Genomic DNA, 20,134 nt, shown 5'->3' on the forward strand with positions numbered 1-20,134 from the left:
AGAGTGCAGTCCGTCAAAATGACGGTTCTCCCGAGGTTCTTGTTCCTTTTTCAGTGTTTGCCCATCTTTATCCCTAGGGCCTTTTTTAGAAGGGTGACTAGCAGCATCATGAGCTTTGTTTGGGCGCATGGGACCCCGAGGGTGAAGAGGGTCTTCTTGGAGCGGGGTAGAGATGGGGGGGGCTGGCGTTACCCAATCTCTTGGGGTATTATTGGGCGGCCAATGTGTCGATGGTGCGCAAGTGGGTAATGGAGGGGGAGGGGGCAGCCTGGAAACAGATGGAGAGGGCGTCCTGTGGAGATACAAGCCTGGGGGCCCTGGTAACGGCGCTCCCTCCTACGAGGTATACCACGAGTCCGGTGGTGGCGGCTACCCTCAAGGTTTGGGGGCAGTGGAGGGGACATAGGGGCGAAGTGAGGGGCCCAATGGAGGCTCCATTAAGGGGGAACCATAGGTTTGTCCCGGGGAACATTGATGGGGGATTTCAGGGTTGGCACAGAGCGGGCATCAGACAGCTGAGGGACCTGTTTATTGATGGGAGGTTTGCGAGCCTGGGGGAGTTGGAGGAGAAATTTGGGCTCCCCCCGGGGAACATGTTCAGGTATCTGCAGGTAAAGGCATTTGCTAGGCGGCAGGTGGAGGGATTCCCTTCGCTTCCCACGAGGGGGTTGAGTGACAGGGTGCTTTCGGGGGTCTGGGTCGGAGAGGGGAAGATATCTGATATCTACAAGGTTATGCAGGAGGCGGAGGAGGTGTCAGTAGAGGAGCTGAAAGCTAAGTGGGAGGGGGAACAAATCGAAGACGGAACATGGGCTGATGCCCTGGAGAGGGTTAATTCCTCCTCCTCGTGTGCGCGGCTTAGCCTCATCCAATTCAAGGTGCTGCACCGGGCCCACATGACTGGGACGAGGATGAGTAGGTTCTTTGGGGGTGAAGACAGGTGTGTCAGGTGCTCGGGGAGTCCAGCGAACCATGCCCATATGTTCTGGGCATGCCCGGCACTGGAGGAGTTCTGGAAGGGGGTGGCGAGGACGGTGTCAAGGGTGGTGGGATCCAGGGTCAAGCCAGGATGGGGACTCGCGATTTTTGGGGTTGGGGTGGAGCCGGGAGTGCAGGAGGCGAAAGAGGCCGATGTGCTGGCCTTTGCGTCCCTAGTAGCCCGGCGAAGGATCTTGCTACAATGGAAGGATGCGAGGCCCCCAAGCGTGGAGACCTGGATCAATGACATGGCGGGTTTCATTAAGCTGGAGAAGGTCAAATTCGCCCTGAGAGGGTCGGTACAAGGGTTCTTTAGGCGGTGGCAACCTTTTCTCGACTTTCTGGCTCAACGATAGGGTACGGGAACAGTAGCAGCAGCAACCCGGGGGGGAGGGGAGGGGAAAAGGTGAGGGGGGGGGGGCGGACGATGACTATGTTTGTTTATTTAATTTAAATTTATTTTTAAGCTCTTTTGTTGTTCATTGGGGTAGGAGGGGTGGGGGATGGGATACATGCGTCGATACGGTCTGGGGGTGTTACAGTTATTATGGGTTATTTTGTTGCATTTCATTGTTTGTCGTTATGTTTTATATTTTCTGTAAAAAATTCCAATAAAAATTATATTAAAAAAAAGAAATGTCACAGAAAAGCAGCATAATTAGTCTAAACTTTGGGCAACATTCAGCACTGAGCAGAAATTTCCTCCAATTAAACATTCAGAATACCATTCGTGGGACCTTCCACAAATTCCATTTTCACCCCACTCCCTGGCCACTTTCTGAGGGTGAACTAGCATTTGCAATCTGTGCAGCTTCTTTGACCAAGCAGAGCAGAGCTTCCATCTCCAAGGCTGCCTACTTGCATCCTGATAATGTTGATCGTTTCCAGCCCTGCCTCAGCCCAAATCCTGTTCTATCGTGTGCTTCTTTGGTTGTCGATTCTATTTGGCTGATTACGCTCATGAAGTACTTTGAGATGCTTTACTTGTTAAAAATGCCAAACAAATAAAAGCTTTCTTTCTTTTTTACAAATCAGTTTTCTGGCAGGCGCAACCCATTTAACAGGTGGATGATTATGCCACAATCAAAATGTCAATCTGCAAGGTGCTTTATGAAATGAGGACATCTGATTTTTATGGGTTATGATTCAGATTATTACCCTCTGCGTCACCCAGCCTCTTCGCTGACTTGGCAGTGGACTGCGAGTGGATATCAGTGTGAATGAAATGAAAGACGTTAAGGCACCGCTGGCCTGTTTCTCCCCCATCCCACCCCACCTACTAAGAACCTCAAAAGTCCTGTGCACACTTGAACTGGATCTGACCGTGTCAAGAACTGCATCTGATGCTGACAAATCCACAAGAAAACACCATCTCGTGCAGGTTCCCATGCCATCTGCCAATGATCTCAGCATTTCTCATCCTTTCTTCCTTTGCATCATTCAGTGGATGGTCAACAACTCTGTACCCTGCCTTCACAATGATTATGGCTGCTGTTGTATAATGTGGAGTTCTATCTAATGTGCATAACTGAATTTAGCTCCAGGATATCTCACACAAGATAACACCCCGTTTATACCATAGAATAAATTACTCCCAATAGTACTACACCTGTGAATCACTAAGAAATATTACTTGGATTAACAGTGTCAGTTTACCTACTTGGAGCATATTACTCCACAGGGTGGCACGGTGGCACAGTGGTTAGCACTGTTGTCTCACAGAACCAGGGACCCGGGGTTGATTTCGACCTTGGATGACTGTCATTTTCACTTTGTCCCAGTATCTGTGCGGGTTTCCTCTGCTCCGGTATCTTCCCACAGACCAAAGATACGCAGGTTGGGTGAACTGGCCATGCAACATTGCCCCAAATGTTAGTTGGGGTTATGGGTACAAGAGCGGGGTATTGGACCTAGGTAGGGTGCTCTATCAGAGCAAGGACTGGTGTAGACTCAACAGGCCGAATGGCCGCCTTCTGAACTGTAGGGATTCTATAACACCGCCACGCCAGTGTGTCATTACAAAGAGTGGTTTCTTCTTGACTTTTGTGAATAATTGGAACTCCTTTGTCTAAGACCTGTAGTTTACCTGCTTAGCATATCGGACAGTATATCCAGGGCCTCCAGCTGGACAGACACATCCTCTTGCTTGGCGATAGCACTCGTCAGGCGCCCAGTGATCTTCTTGCACACATTGGCGGACAGGGCTAAACCTAGAACAGTAGCAAATGTTTATTGACTGCAGGTACTACATAGGGTGTTTATTTACTTTGACACTAGTTAGTCAATTATATATTTCCTTTCCCCCTGGCCGCAGGCTCCAAGGCAGGGAAGTGTGTTTGCTCACCATATTTAAGATTTTTATACTCAAAATTCCCACTTCTCATTTATTCAACTGTATGGGCCAGGATTTAAGAGAACCCCAAAGTGTCAAAGTGTATCATGGAGTTCACCTGACCCACAACTTTTAATAGATTGTGGTTATGGGGAGCACACGGGCCTACCTTACAGATGTAGTGCACCAGAGAATTAAAGTACTTTTAAATTAAAACAATGTTTATTTATGACACCGCCACGCCAGTGTGTCATTACAAAGAGTGGTTTCTTCTTGACTTTTGTGAATAATTGGAACTCCTTTGTCTAAGACCTGTAGTTTAAGGGGGAAAGTGCAAGACAGAGAAAACATAGTCAAAAATCAAAAAGAGCGACAGTACAAGGTACAGTGACTGAGGGAAGCTCAGTGAATAGGCCCAGTAATACTAAAAGGAGTAAAACTGGAGATGTTAAGATTCAAAACAGAGGTAAAAAAAACCAACATAAGTGTACTTTACCTGAATGCTCGTAGTATTCGGAATAAAGTAAATGAGTTGATGGCGCAAATCATCGTGAATGACTATGATTTAGTGGCCATTACTGAAACATGGTTAAAGGATGGTCACGACTGGGAGTTAAATATCCGAGGGTATCAAACTATTCGGAAGGACAGAGTGGATGGTAAGGGAGGTGGTGTAGCTCTGTTATTTAAGGATGACATCCGGGCAATAGTTAGGGATGATATCGGTGCTATGGAGGATACGGTTGAATCCATTTGGGTGGAAATTAGGAATAGTAAGGCGAAAAAAATCACTGATAGGAGTCGTCTATCGGCCACCAAATAGTAACGTTATGGTGGGGCAGGCAATAAACAAAGAGATAACTGATGCATGTAGAAATGGTGCAGCAGTTATCATGGGGGATTTTAATCTACATGTCGATTGGTTTAACCAGGTCGGTCAAGGCAACCTTGAGGAGTTTATAGAATGTATCCGCGATAGTTTCCTAGAACAGTATGTAATGGAACCTACGAGGGAACAAGCAGTCCTAGATCCTGTCCTGTGTAATAAGACAGGATTGATTCATGATCTCATAGTTAGGGATCCTCTCGGAAGGAGCGATCACAATATGGTGGAATTTAAAATACAGATGGAGGGTGAGAAGGTAAAATCAAATACTAGTGTTTTGTGTTTAAACAAAAGGAGATTACAATGGGATGAGAGAAGAACTAGCTAAGGTACACTGGGAGCAAAGACTTTATGGTGGAACAGTTGAGGAACAGTGGAGAACCTTCCAAGCGATTTTTCACAGTGCTCAGCAAAGGTTTATACCCACAAAAAGGAAGGACGGTAGAAAGAGGGAAAATCGACCGTGGATATCTAAGGAAATAAGGGAGAGTATCAAATTGAAGGAAAGAGCATACAAAGTGGCAAAGATTGGTGGGAGACTAGAGGACTGGGAAATATTTAAGGGGCAACAGAAAGCTACTAAAAAAGCTATAAAGAAGAGTAAGATAGAGTATGAGAGTAAACTTGCTCAGAATATAAAAGCAGACAGCAAAAGTTTTTACAAATATATAAAGCAAAAAAGTGGCTAAGGTAAATATTGGTCCTTTAGAGGATGAGAAGGGAGTTTTAATAATGGGAGATGAGGAAATGGCTGAGGAACTGAACAGGTTTTTTGGGTCGGTCTTCACAGTGGAAGACACAAATAACATGCCAGTGACTGACAGAAATGAGGTTATGACAGGTGATGACCTTGAGAGGATTGTTATCACTAAGGAGGTAGTGATGGGCAAGCTAATGGGGCTAAAGGTAGACAAGTCTCCTGGCCCTGATGGAATGCATCCCAGAGTGCTAAAAGAGATGGCTAGGGAAATTGCAGATGCACTAGTGATGATTTACCAAAATTCACTAGACTCTGGGGTGGTCCCGGTGGATTGGAAATTAGCAAACGTGACACCACTGTTTAAAAAAGGAGGTAGGCAGAAAGCAGGTAATTATAGGCCAGTGAGCTTAACATCGGTAGTAGGGAAGATGCTGGAATCTATCATCCAGGAAGAAATAGCGAGGCATCTGGATAGAAATTGTCCTACTGGACAGACGCAGCATGGATTCATAAGGGGCAGGTCGTGCCTAACTAATTTAGTGGAATTTTTTGAGGACATTACCAGTGCAGTGGATAACAGGGAGCCAATGGATGTGGTATATCTGGATTTCCAGAAAGCTTTTGACAAGGTGCCACACAAAAGGCTGCTGCATAAGATAAAGATGCATGGCATTAAGGGTAAAGTAGTAGCATGGATAGAGGATTGGTTAATTAATAGAAAGCAAAGAATGGGGATTAATGGGTTCTTCTCTGGTTGGCGATCAGTAGATAGTGGTGTCTCTAAGGGATCCGTGTTGGGCCCACAATTGTTCACAATCTACATAGACGATTTGGAGTTGGGGACCAAGGGCAATGGGTCCAAGTTTGCAGATGACACTAAGATGAGTGGTAAAGCGAAAAGTGCAGAGGATACTGGAAGTCTGCAGAGGGATTTGGATAGGTTAAGTGAATGGGCTAGGGTCTGGCAAATGGAATACAATGTTGACAAATGTGAGGTTATCCATTTTGGTAGGAATAACAGCAAACGGGATTATTATTTAAACAATAAAATATTAAAGCATGCTGCTGTGCAGAGACACCTGGGTGTGCTAGTGCATGAGTCACAGAAAGTTGGTTTACAGGTGCAACAGGTGATTAAGAATGCAAATGGAATTTTGTCCTTCATTGCTAGAGGGATGGAGTTTAAGATTAGGGAGGTTATGCTGCAATTGTACAAGGTGTTAGTGAGGCCACAGCTGGAGTATTGTGTTCAGTTTTGGTCTCCTTACTTGAGAAAGGACGTACTGGCACTGGAGGGTGTGCAGGGGAGATTCACGAGGTTAATCCCAGAGCTGAAGGGGTTGGATTACGAGGAGAGGTTGAGTAGACTGGGACTGTACTCGTTGGAATTAAGAAGGATGAGGGGGGATCTTATAGAAACATATAAAATTATGAAGAGAATAGATAGGATAGATGCGGGCAGGTGGTTTCCACTGGCGGGTGACAGCAGAACCAGGGGGCCTAGCCTCAAGATAAGGGGAAGTAGATTTAGGATTGAGTTTAGGAGGAACTTCTTCACCCAAAGGGTTGTAAATCTATGGAATTCCTTGCCCAGTGAAGCAGTTGAGGCTCCTTCATTAAATGTTTTTAAGGTAAAGATAGATAGTTTTTTGAAGAAAAAAGGGATTAAGGGTTATGGTGTTCGGGCCGGAAAGTGGAGCTGAGTCCACAAAAGATCAGCCATGAACTCATTGAATGGCGGAGCAGGCTCGAGGGGCCAGATGGCCTACTCCTGCTCCTAGTTCTTATGTAACCAGTTAACACTTTATAAACCCACAGTAAACATCTTAACAACTATCAACACCAATAGGGGCAGCACGGTAGCATGGTGGTTAGCATAAATGCTTCACAGCTCCAGGGTCCCAGGTTCGATTCCCAGCTGGGTCACTGTCTGTGCGGAGTCTGCACGTCCTCCCCGTGTGTGCGTGGGTTTCCTCCGGGTGCTCCGGTTTCCTCTCACAGTCCAAAGATGTGCGGGTTAGGTGGATTGGCCATGCTAAATTGCCCGTAGTGTCCTTAAAAAGTAAGGTTAGGGGGGGGGGGGGGGTTGTTGGGTTACCGGTATAGGGTGGATACGTGGGTTTGAGTAGGGTGATCATGGCTCGGCACAACATCGAGGGCCGAAGGGCCTGTTCTGTGCTGTACTGTTCTATGTTCTAACTCCCCCAAAGAATACAGTACTCTGTAAGTAACTCTTGATCTTTCCTTGCAACATCCACAAGACAAAAAAGAACCCTTTTTACAGAAAGACATCAGGTTAAACCTCTCTACTGAGAACAGTTACCACTTTGAAATCACCAAATGAACACTCTTTAGCTTGCAGAGATTCATACACATCTTGCTGTGACTGCAGCTTCTCCAAAACTAAACACACCCTGTAGCAGACAGCCCAAAGCAAAAGTAGAAACAGAGACAGCCCAGCTCCACCCACACTCTGACATCACTGATAAACACCCATTTCTTCAAGGTACATCCACTGCTGCTATTTTATCAACACTCGTTTCTTAAAGGTACTCTCACATGACAAAACAAAAAAGCAACTAAGTAAGAATGATGAATTACCACCAATCTATGATTACAATCGATGATCGCGAAAATCCCAGCCCTCTGGCGGTGTTGCTTGATAGTTTTTAATCTTAAGTCTCACTCAGATGGTTCCCTAGACTATTGCATGGCCTCTGCCATCACTGTCCAGTGGCTCTCGGGCATTGGTCAGTGCTGCAGTCGCACCAAAGATTCAAGGTCTCAGCCCATATTGCTTGGCAAAAGCCGAAAGACAAATCCAGATTAATTTTACCATCCTTTACTGGAAAGCAAATCAGTTGCTGGTCCTATCAAGGCCAGATGTGCAGATTAATAGGACATACTACAAGGGGCAGGTTAAACAAAAAGGTTGTACTAAAAGCAATCATGTAAGGAGCTTTTGATCAAATACAGATTCATAAATTTCACCTTAAACATTCAGTCTCTCCACCACCAGTGCACCCTAGCTGCAGTGTACATCAAAACTACAAATTATATTGCAGCAACCCACCAAGGCAACTTCCAAATACACCCCCTCTAGGTTCTTGAAGAACAAGGGTAGCAGACACATGGGACCACCACAACCCGACAAGTTTCCCTCCAAGTCGTGCAACCTCTTGACTTGGAAATTTATCATTGTTCCGACATCAGTACTGGGTGGAAATCTTGGAATCCTCTACCTCGCGGCACCACGCCACACAGACTATAGTACTCACCACCACCCTCTCATAGACAATTGGGGTTGCTTTGTAAATTCTAGCCTTGCCAGTGAAGCCCACATCCCATGACAGAATGAAAAAATAAAGCATCCAATGCATGAATCTGGAGTCAAGGCAGACAAATGGATTTGATGGGTCAGCCAGAACTTAACTGAATGTTGGGCAAAACAGTCTCGAGGTGTTGAATGACCTACTCCTGCTCATGGGCGGCAAGGTAGCACAAGTGGAACACACTGTGGCTTCACAGTGCCAGGGTCCCAGGTTCGATTCCCTGCTGGATCACTGCCAGTGCGGAGTCTGCATGTTCTCTTCGTGTCTGCGTGGGTTTCCTCCCACAGTCCCACAGACGTGCAGGTTAGGTGGATTAGCCATGATAAATTGCCCTTATGACCAAAAAGGTTAGGAGGGTTATTGGGTTACGGGGATAGGATGGAAGTGAGGGCTTAAGTGGGTCGGTGCAGACTCGATGGGCCAAATGGCCTCCTTCTGCACGGTATGTTCTATGTTCCCAGCCACAATTACCCTCAGGTTATTGCGCAGGCCTCAAACAAAAGTGATCATTTCCTTATTGTTCTTTTTAAAATATAATTTAGTCCAAACATTATCAAATTCTTACATTGTCAGGTATAGGAGGATTAGGCTCATGGCCAAACAGCCCGTCACACGAAGCTCACCCAATAAAAATAGTGATTGAGTTTTGGTACTGATGATTTTGATGGCCATGAAGTCAGGATCTAAAGGGTCAACATCCCTATGACAAGAAGATGGCGAGCAGGAAAATGAGGAAGACCAAATACCGAGAACCCCTTCCTCAAAACACTGAAGGAACAATTAGCTGCAGCTTGTTTGCACCAGACATTCACATCCCAATTGTGCCACACCTCAGAAACCATTGACAGTAACCATGTGCTTTGGCACAGAAAGGTTTGAACGGTAAAAAATACATGATTGTATCAGGATTGGCAGGAGGCAGTGTAAATTGAGGGAGCATCTAAATATTACAAAGCATAGGGCAGCACGGAGGCCTAGTGGTTAGAACAACCGCCTCACGGCGCTGAGGTCCCAGGTTCGATCCCGGCTCTGGGTCACTGTCTGTGTGGAGTTTGCACATTCTCCCCGTGTCTGCGTGGGTTTCGCCCCCACAACCCAAAAATGTGCAGAGTAGGTGGATTGGCCACGCTAAATTGCCCCTTAATTGGAAAAAATAATTGGGTAATCTAAATTTATTTTTAAAAATATTACAAAGCATTAAAGACAATCTTACCACTAGAAGCAGGAGGCAGCTCTGCAATGACGGTCTTCAAGCCAATACTGGATATGTCCCGTAGCTGCTCTTTGTCAGACAGCATGTTCGTACACAATGTGTCCACGATTGTCTCCACCTGGTACTCTTTCACCTTGCTGACCAGTGGGCCCAAGCTGAGCGAGTGAACAAATGAAATACTGTGACCCTGGCATTTCAACACAATCATTATTCCAATTTCTCTACCTCTGCTCCCATCCCCCCACAACTCGGCTAACCTTCAGCAAGCTACAGAAACAGTCCTGCCGCAACAAAAAACGACATGTCAGGTAAAGACCCCATTCCAGTTGCTGAGACATGGTAGACTGTATAAATGCTGAGATTAGACAAGCATGTAGGAACAGTTATGGTTTTAATGGGGCACATTAACTTTCATTTAGATTGGGATAAGTGACTAACACAAGCCTACAAAGGTAGTGAATTTCTTGAGTATTTTGGGGATAGATTTCGGAAACAATATATCCAAGAAACAAACAGCGGGCAGGTCATAACAGATTTATTTAATAGTGATCATAATATTGATAAGTTCAATGCAGTGTTTGAAAGGTGGAAACGTGAAACAACTTAGATTCTATATTTAGGCAGTGCTGGCTTCAATGTAATGAAGCAGAGACTGTCCACAGTAAACTAAGCAAATATGCTGATGGGTGGAGTAGGCCATTCAGCCCATCGAGCTTGCTCCGTCATTCAATACGACAATCGACTACAATGCCTTTCCCACGCAAACTATCCCCATATCCCTTTATGTCATTGGTAATTATCTCTGCTTTAAACAAACTCAGTGACTGAGTTCCCACAGCCCTCTGGGGTAGAGAAATCCAAAGATTCACAACCTGAGTTTTTTTTTAAAACACAACAGACCAGTAGGGAGTATAAAGGGATATGAAGCCTACGGCACAGAGTACGCGGGTTCGATTCCAGCCCTGGGTCACTGACCGTGTGGAGTTTGCACATTCTCTCTGTGTCTGCATGGGTTTCACCTCCACAACCCAAAGATGTGCAGGTTAGGTGGATTGGCCACACTAAATTGCCCCTTAATTGGAAAAAGAAATTGGGTACTCTAAATGTAATTTTTTTTACATTACAAAAAAAATCAAGGCATATGAAGCAAAGATGGGTATGTGGGGTGTTAGGTCACAGGTCATCCATGTTCCAAATGAAAATAGTGGAGGGGTTAAATGTTCCAATGTTCTGATGATTAGATTCAAGGCAGATTAGCACGAGCACAATCAAGACCCTGACTTTGGACTGCACCAATGTTAACCATCAGGCAAAACTTGTCAATGGCCTTCAATGGTTGGAATAAATCAGCACACAAATGTCTACTTGCGCTCTAATGCATCATGAAAACTTATGGATAGCCATATTGTCACAGGTGACACAACAGCGATGTCTGTTTTAATGGATTCACTGTGCTGTCATACATGTGAACGCGTGGAGAATACTTGCACTATTGCGTTTATTCCCTGCTGTGCAGTCAAGCAGTCAAACACAAAATTGATAACTAGTCGGCTGGAGGAAGATGGGACAATGTACACCCAGTGCAATCAGTCAAGGAGAGGCTGGCAGCAAATGGGCAGCAAGCTGCACAATCAAAATCACCAGCATAAAACAGTACGTCAGACCATTTAGGTTCAGCACCTGTCACTTACCACTTCACAGCCAGGTTCTGCACCTCTCCATTTTTATCCTCCAGCAGCCTGAGCAACATCTTCACCACCTTCTTCTCACTGTCATCGTCCAACTTAATGGAGTCTTTCTGCAGCTCTACCATCAGGTCATTGGTAGCCATGAACCTAGACAACAGCAGACATTCATATAGATTTTCAAAAGCACAGTTACCTCAGCATTACATGTAGTAAAGGAGTGGGACTATTTGGATAGCTCTCCCAAAGAACCTCCACGAGTAAAAACTGCTTGGGATTAAAAGCAAGAAGAGACACATTATATCTATTTCCATTTATCATGCATCTTGCTCTGACCCTCATACAGTCCTATCAATAACCAGTTTGGGATGGGAGGGGAGTGGCACGCTGATACCACATCATTGTAACAGGCAGGGGAGGAATCTTGATGTTGTGGTGGGCTTATTGATCAGCATGCATGTATCATAATACAACTGTGTTAAAGTACAAATGCAATTAACTGGCTCAGTGTATTCAGCAGGCCATAAGTGTCTAATTAGGAGACTCATGAAAAAAAAGTGACCCTCCATTGTATCAGTGATGGGAAGGATGGGTTAACACTCGAGCACCATTAATTCTGGGGAACCTTGCCGTCGGCAGTCAAGAGCTTGCTCATAACTGCACTTGGCCCTTTGGATTTGGAGGCCTGGTAAAGGCCTGCTGTCTCACGTTTACCTTTATACAGTCTCAGTAAAGACCAGCTGCAGGTTTGATCCCAGCATGTGTGTCTTTACACAACTGGCTGCAATAGTTGGTGCATCACATATTTTAAAAGTACATTCTCAGGATGTGAGTGTCACTGGCAAGGCCAGCATTTGACTACCCATTTCTAATTACTCGGAGTTTCGATTTGATACAACTCGAGTGTCTTGCTGGGCTATTTCAGAGGGCAGTCAGTCGAAAAGCAGCTCAATGTGGCACTGGAGTCACATGCAAGTCAAGACTTACATGTTTAATTCCTGAAAGAACGTTCATGAACCATTTGGGTGTATTTTTTTAAAGCACCTAAAAGCTCCGTGGTCAATTTCACTTATACGATACCAACTTTCTATTTCCAAATTTTATAACCTGGTTTATTAGTCTAGTCCCCTGATTTTCCAATCCAGTAACATGAGCACTTCACTTCTGCGCTCATCACATGAGCTGTTTGATCAAGTTTGCACAGCCCTCTCAGGTGGATATAAAAGCTTCCAAGGTACAATTAGTAGAGGAGCAGACAGCTCTCTCTCTTGTCCAGTTCAATATTCTTCCCTCAACCAGCACTGATGCTCTTTGAAGCACGGTGGCCTAGTGGTTAGCACAGCTGCCTCACAGCGCTGAGGTCCCAGGTTTGATCCCGGCTCTGGGTCACTGTCCGTGTGGAGTTTGCACATTCTCCCAGTGTCTGCGTGGGTTTCGCCCTCACAACCCAAAAATGTGCAGAGTAGGTGGATTGGCCACACTAAATTGCCCACTTAATTGGAAAAAATAATTGGATAATCTAAATTTATTTAAAAGAAAACAGCTGACAGTGACCTCTGTATCCTCAGCAATTGATTGCCCGGGAAGCACTTTGGGACTCTGTTAGTGATAGAAATTAAGGCTTCAACTGTGGCACTCTTGTCTCTGAGCAAAATGATTGTGGGTTCCCATCCCACTCCCGTGACTTGAACACCAGTGCAGTGCAGATATGAGAGGTTAAACCAAAACCCTACCTGCTCTCGTAAGTGGATGCAAAAGATCTCATTGCACTATTTCAGAGATGAGCAGGAACAGTCTTCCAATGCCCTGACCAATATTTATCTCTCAATCATCACAAACAAATGATTATTTAATTGCTGCTTGTGGGAGCTTGCTGTGTGCAAATTGGCTGTGTTTCCTCATTGCTGGAAAAGTGTTTTGGGACATAACGGGCGGGATTCTGCAATCCCGCAGCCTGGTTCTGACCAGATTGGCACGATCCACTCCGGCATCAACGGGCCTCCAAGCCTAGGTATTCACTACGTACTAGGGGGCTGGTACGACGCCGGACTGGTGTCCGCTGCTGCGGCGCTTGAAAGCCGGCGTGAGTCCGCATATGCGTGCCACGGCCAGCAGATGCATTCCCGTCTCCGCGCCGGCCCCCGGGCAATATTGCGGAGCCCTACAGGGGCCCTACGCGGAGGAACATAGGCCCCCCATGGAATTAGCCCGTCACCGATCAGTAGGCCCCGGTTGCGGGCCAGGCCACCGTGGAGACCATCCCCGGGAGTCGGATCCCCCCACCAGGACTACCCCCGCAGCCAGAACTGTGAGGTCCCGCTGGATGGGACCATACGTAACCCACGCCGGAGGGACTCGGCCGACCTCGGCGAGCACTCGGCCCGTCGAGGCGCGGGGGATCGGCAGGGGATGGGGGCGCTTTCAAAGGCCCCCGACCGGTGCGGCAGCGATCCCACGGGCGCCGGAGAATCGGCGGCCTGGCGTCAGAACAGCGTGGTGCAATTCTCACGCCCCCCCCCCCCCCCCCCCCCTCCCCACTCTCTGACCCGGCGCAGAAGAGAATTCCAGCCACTGTAGTTGAGAAAGACACCAAATAAATGCAAGCTTATTCATTCTTCACTGAAATAAAAGTTATATGTTTTAAAGTTCAATTTCAAGTACAATGAGAAACAATTAGTGCAACATTAGGGGTGGCACAGTGGTTAGCAATGCTGCCTCACAGTGCCAGAGGCCTGGGTAAATTGCAGCCTTGAGTCACTGTCTGTGTGGCGCATGTTCTCCCCGCGCCTGCATGAGTTTCCTCCAGGTGCTCTGGTTTCCTGCTACAGTCCAAAGATGTACAGGTTAGGTGGATTGGCCATGATCAATGCACAAGGTTATGGGGTAGGGCACGGTAGTGGGCCTATGTAGAGTGCTCTTTTATGGATCGGTGCAGACTCGGTGGACAGTATGGCCTCCTTCTCCACTGTAGGGATTCAATGGACATTAAAATTGCCGAACTTTTCAGAAAATCCTACCAAGCACTTTGAAAGTAATGGGAAAGAAGAAAATTATATGGCTTTTATTTATTCTATGCTGGAATCACAGGAATTCAAAAGCCTCTGCATCGCCTCGTAAACACTTATGATCCCTTTTGCCTACAAATGCCTTAGTTCAGCCACTTATAAACTGATGGTGGATAGCTCCTTTCAGTTGATCACAACCTATAGATTTGTGGATTGGATTTGTTTATTGTCACTTGTACCAAGTTACAGGAAAAAAGTATTTTTGTGCAAGCAGCTCAACAGATCATTAAGTAGGGACAATCACCGGTTTGCACCAGGTTGGTATAGGGTAGGCATCAGGCGGATGGGGGACCTTTTCCTCGACGGGAAGTTTGCGACCTTAGAGGAGTTGGAGGGGAAGTGGGGTCTCGCCCCTGGGAATATTTTCAGATATATGCAGATTAGGGCGTTTGTTAAGCGGCAGGTGGCGGAGTTCCTGCTACTGCCACCTAGGGAGGTGCAGGATAGGGTGCTCTCGGGGATGTGAGTCAGTGAGGGTAGGATCTCGGCAATTTATCAGGTGATGCAGGAGGAGGAGGAGGCCTCGGTGGAAGAGCTGAAAGCGAAGTGGAAGGAGGAGCTGTGGGAGGAGATCGACGAGGGGAATCGACGAGGGGACGTGGGCGGACGCCCTAGGGAGAGTGAACTCGTCCTCTTCTTGCACACGGCTCAGCTTAATTCAGCTGAAGGTGCTGCATAGGGCGCACATGACTGGGGCCAGGATGAGCTGGTTCTTTGGGGGAGAGGACAGGTGTGGGAGGTGTTCGGGAGGCCCGGCGGACCACTCATGTTCTGGGCGTGTCCGGCGTTGGAGGGGTTTTGGAATGGGGTGGCGGGGACCTTGTCCAAGGTGGTCGGCTCCAGGGTGGAACCAGGCTGGGGGCTCGCGATCTTTGGGGTAGCATCGGAGCCGGGAGTGCAGGAGGCGAGAGAGGCAGGTACCCTGACCTTTGCGTCTCTAGTAGACCGGCGCAGGATTCTTTTACTGTGGAGGGACTGAGGGGGTGGGTACAAGGGTTCTTCTGGCGGTGGCAGCCCTTTCTCGATTTTCTGGCGGAGGGCTAAAGGGTGGTCAATCTCAGCAGCAACCGGGGGGGGGGGGGGGGGGTTGGGGATCTGTTAAGGGGGTTTGTTTTTGCAACTGTTGGTTTGCTACTTTCTTGTTTTTTGTATTGTTATTAATTTATTGCTTTGTATTGGGGAGGGGGGGTTCTTCTTTCTGTTTATTTCTACACCTTGTTTATTTTATTGTTGGGAGAAAATTTGTTGTTGAAAAATTTGAATAAAAATTATTTTTTTTTTAAATCATTAAGTACATGGGAAGAAATGGGAATAAAAGAAAATACATAATAGGGCAACACAAGGTATACAATGTAACTACATAAGCATTAGCATCGGGTGAAGCATACAGGGTGTAGTGTTAATGAGGTCAGTCCATAAGAGGGTCATTTACGAGTCTGGTAACAGCGGGAAAGAAGCTGTTTTTGAGTCTGTTTGTGCGTGTTCTCAGACTTCTTTTTCTACTGCCCGATGGAAGAATGAGTAAGCCGGGTGGGACTGGTCTTTGATTATGCTTCCTGCTTTCCTCAGGCAGCGTGAGGTGTAGATGGGCTCAATGGATGGGAGGCAGGTTCGCGTGATGGACTGGGTGGTGTTCATGACTCTCTGCTGTTTCTTGCGGTCCTGGGCATAACAGTTACCATACCAGGCTGTGATGCAGCCAGATAGGATGCTTTCTATGGCGCATCTGTAAAAGTTGGTACGGGTTAATGTGGACATGCCAAATTTCCTTAGTTTCCTGAGGAAGTATAGGTGCTGTTGTTCTTTCTTGGTGGTAGCGTCGACGTGGGTGGACCAGGACAGATTTTTGGAGATGTGCATCACTAGGAATTTGAAACTGCTAACCATCTCCACCTCGACCCCGTTGATGCTGACAGGGGTGTGTACAGTACTTTGCTTCCTGAAGTCAATACCAGCTCTTTAGTTTTGCTGGCATTGAGGGAGAGATTGTTGTCGCTGCACCACTCCAATAGGTTCTCTATTTCCCTCCTGTATTGTGACTCGTCGTTATTCGAGATCCGGCCCATTATGGTCATATCGTCAGGAGACCTGTAGATGGAGTTGGAATCAAATTTTGCCATGCAGTCGTGTGTGTACAGGGAGTAGAGTAGGGGGCTAAGTACACAGTCTTGCAGGGTCCCGGTATTGAGGACTATTGTAGAGGAGGTGTTGTTGTTCATTCTTACTGATTGTGGTCTGTTGGTCAGAAAATCGAGGATCCAGTTGCAGAGTGGGGACCCAAGTCCAAGGTTTTGGAGCTTTGATAGGAGCTTGGCTGGGATTATGGTGTTGAAGGCGGAGCTGTAGTCAATAAATAGGAGTCTGATGTAGGAATCTTTGTTGTCGAGATGCTCTAGGGATGCGTGTGGGGCCAGGGAAATGGCGTCTGCTGTGGACCGGTTGCGACGGTATGCGAATTGCAGTGGATCAAGGCGTTCTGGGAGTATGGAGGTGATGCACTTCATGATCAACCTCTCGAAGTACCGACTGAAGTCAGGGCCACCGGACGGTAGTCATTGAGGCACATTGCCTGGTTCTTCTTTGGCACCGGTATGATCGCGGTCTATTTGAGCAGGTGGGGACCTCGGAGTGGAGTAGGGACAGGTTAAAGATGTCCGCGAGCACCTCTGCCAGCTGGTCCGCGCAGGCTCCGTTTCCACGACCATGGATCCCGTCCGGGCCAGTCGCCTTCCGAGGGTTCACTTTCAGGAAGGCCGATCTGAGTTCGGAAGCTGTGATGGTGGGTATGGGTGGATTATTGGCTGCTGGTGCACTCGACAGCAGATTGTTGGTTACCTGCTCGAACCGAGCATAGAATGCATTGAGTTCATCGGGGAGGGGTATAAAATGAGGGGCATATAGTGAGCCTATAATGGTGAGCAACCATTTAATGTCAATGACTTTGTCTCTCTTTGTCTGCACTAATGCTTGACAGAGATACTTCAAACACAAAGAAAGCACTAGATAAGATGTACAGCAGCACATGAATTCACTTCTCTACAGTATGCCTTTTAGGAAAAAGCTCTTCATGTCTCATATATCATGTCCCAGAGGGGCAGCACGGTGGCGGTGGTTAGCATTACTGCCTCACGGCGCCAAGGTCCCAGATTCTCCTCGTATTTACGTGGGTTTCGCACCTACAACCCAAAGATGTGCAGGGTAGGTGGATTGGCCACGCTAAATTGCCCCTTAAATTGAAAAAAATGAATTTGGTACTCTAAATTTATTTATTTTTTTTAAATATCATGTCCCAAAGGGTAAGGGATAAGAGATTTAGAAGAGATGTGAGAGAAAACTTTTTCAGAGAGTGGTGGGAATCTGGAACTCACTGCCTGATAGGGTGTTGGAGGCAGGGTCCCTCACAACTTTTACAAAGCATTTAGAAGAAATGAAATGAAAACTGAAATGAAAATTGCTTATTATCACAAGTAGGCTTCAAATGAAGTTACTGTGAAAAGCCCCGAGTCACCGCATTCCAGCACCTGTTCAGGGAGGCTTGAAAAGCCATAGCACACAAGGTTACAGACCAAGTGCTGGAAAATGGGATTAGAATAGGTGCTTAACGGGTGCGGAGGCAGATATCGTAGCCTTCGCCTCATTGATCGCCCGAAGGCAGATCCTGTTGGGATGGAGAGCAGCCTCTCCACCCTGTGCCCTGGCGTGGCGGGGGGGGGGGGACCTGTTGGAATTCTTGACTCTTGAGAAGGTTAGGTTTGAACTGAGGGGAAGGACGGAGGGTTTCTGCAAGTCATGGGCATTATTTATTATGCATTTACAAGAACTGGATAACATTGAACATTAGTTGGAGGGGTGGATGGCTGTGTGTATTAAGGGTGACTATGGGTAATCCCTGATTCCTTTTTGTCAGTTGTTTATGTAAACATGCAGGCTAATGTTTGAGGGTTGATGGGAGGATGGGATTGTTGTTATTGTTATGGGGATTGACATATTTGTTGCTGATTATTATTTATTGTTGATGGGTGTAAATTTGAGAGAAAATATGAAAAAGGAGAATAAAAATGTTTTTAAAAAGAATAATAGGTTCTTGATGGTCAGCACAGACACGATGAGCTGAAGGGCCACTTTCTGTGCTGGAAAGTTCTATGAATTAATGAACACACCCCACTTGAACATCAACCCAGTGTCACTGAATTAAACTGATTCAGATTGGAGTGACCTGAATTTATGGTATGACACATGGCTGCATGCTTCATCAACGAGATGGCCATAAGCCTCACACTCCACTCCGCGAACTGCTTTTGTGGTGCAAACAAAAGAAAAAGCCCACTTCACGCTTTCTGTGAAGTTTAGGAGGATTCAATGTTGGGGATTTGACCGGGCACCGGGCAGCCACCCTCCCAGAGAGCACTGGCATAGAGTGCAGGAAACTGTGGCCCTCCACACATACACACACTGTTACCATCTGGAGTGCTCAGAAATACAGCCAGGGAGAGTTGAGTTTTGAGGTGAGACTCGGGATGTTTGTGCCCAGTGGTCAGGAGTAGGTCAATCCGGGTCGGCGGCTCCGGCTGCTTACCTGAAGTCCTTGTCACTGGATGTCATCTTCTCCAGCAGGTTGGAGATGTGGTAGGACACGTTGGCCATGTTGTTGTGCAGAGTGTGAGGCCTGGCTCCCTGGCTGCGGCTACGGACGCGGACACTGACCCTGCAGCCCCTCGCTGCTCTTCCATGGGAGAAGATGGCGCTCAGCCGCTGACGTTTGCCCGAGGTGAGAGGTCACCGGGAAAGCCCATCGCAGTGAGGAGCGCGGGGGGAGGGGGCGGAGACTGTGCTGGCGGCGCTCACCCCTTCCAGCGACGCCTAATGGCACCTTCCGGGGGTTCATCTCATGGCAACAACCAGAGGGGAGGGTCTACTGGAAATGATATCTTAATGATCATATTAACCCAGCAGAGACAGTGACTGAGGGAGAGATCTACTGGGAATGATGACCTATAGATCATATTAACCCAGCAGAGACATTGAATGAGGGACAGATCCACTGGGAATGATCACTTATAGATCATATTAACCCAGCAAAAACATTAACGGAGGGAGAGATCTACTGTCAATGATCACCAATAGATCATATTAACCCAGCAGAGACATTGACTGAGGGAGAGATCTACTGGGAATGATCACTTATAGATCATATTAACCCAGCAGAGACATTGACGGAGGGAGAGGTCTACTGTCAATGATCACCAATAGATCATATTAACACAGCAGAGACTTTGACTGGGGGAGAGATCTACTGGAAATTATCACTGAGAGATCAAATTGATCCAGCAGAGGCAAGACCGAATGAGAGATCTACTTGTAACAATCGCTGAGAGATACTATTAACCCAGCAGAGGTCATGACAGAAGGAGAGATCTTCTGGGAATGATCATCGATTATAATATCAACCCACCAGAAGCAATAAATGAGGGATAGATCATAGATCTAGGAGTAACAGAAAACAATTCAGCCCATTGAGCCTGCTCGGCCATTCAATACATTCATAGCTGATCTGATTAAATTTAAATTCCACCAACTACCATGGTAGCATTTGAACCCATGTCCCCAGAGGATTAACCAGCCCCTCTGGCTTAGTAGTCTAGCAGTGTTACCACAACACAACCAGCTCTCTAAAGACATACACTAAGAATGTTCACTGAGAGAGAGATAATAATAAGGCAGCAGTGTCTTGGACAGAAGGAGAAATATCTACTGGAAATGATCACTGAGAGAGGCAATATCAAGATAAGACTATAAGCTGGGCATGCCCGGCACTGGAGGAGTTCTGGAAGGGGGTGGCGAGTACGGTGTCGAGGGTGGTGGGATCCAGGGTCAAGCCAGGATGGGGACTTGCGATTTTTGGGGTTGGGGTGGAGCTGGGAGTGCAGGAGGCGAAAGAGGCCG

General features: G+C 46.9%; 1 protein-coding gene across 1 annotated transcript in view; it reads right to left on the reverse strand.

Annotated features, from left to right (window-relative positions):
- Positions 1-18,956, reverse strand: part of LOC119973157 (cullin-associated NEDD8-dissociated protein 1-like) — a 55,225-nt gene extending 36,269 nt beyond the window's left edge. Inside the window, exons 1-4 of the mRNA XM_038810782.1 lie at positions 18,768-18,956; positions 11,133-11,276; positions 9,442-9,596; positions 3,065-3,188 (exon numbers count right to left, since the gene is read on the reverse strand). Of these exons, the coding sequence (XP_038666710.1) occupies positions 3,065-3,188; positions 9,442-9,596; positions 11,133-11,276; positions 18,768-18,835 (491 nt within the window). The 5' untranslated portion in view covers positions 18,836-18,956. The remainder of the gene's footprint in view (positions 1-3,064; positions 3,189-9,441; positions 9,597-11,132; positions 11,277-18,767) is intronic.
- Between the last annotated feature and the right edge of the window lie 1,178 nt (positions 18,957-20,134).

The sequence above is a fragment of the Scyliorhinus canicula genome, chromosome 11 (assembly GCF_902713615.1).
Source record: "Scyliorhinus canicula chromosome 11, sScyCan1.1, whole genome shotgun sequence".
NCBI classification, from domain to species: domain Eukaryota; kingdom Metazoa; phylum Chordata; class Chondrichthyes; order Carcharhiniformes; family Scyliorhinidae; genus Scyliorhinus; species Scyliorhinus canicula.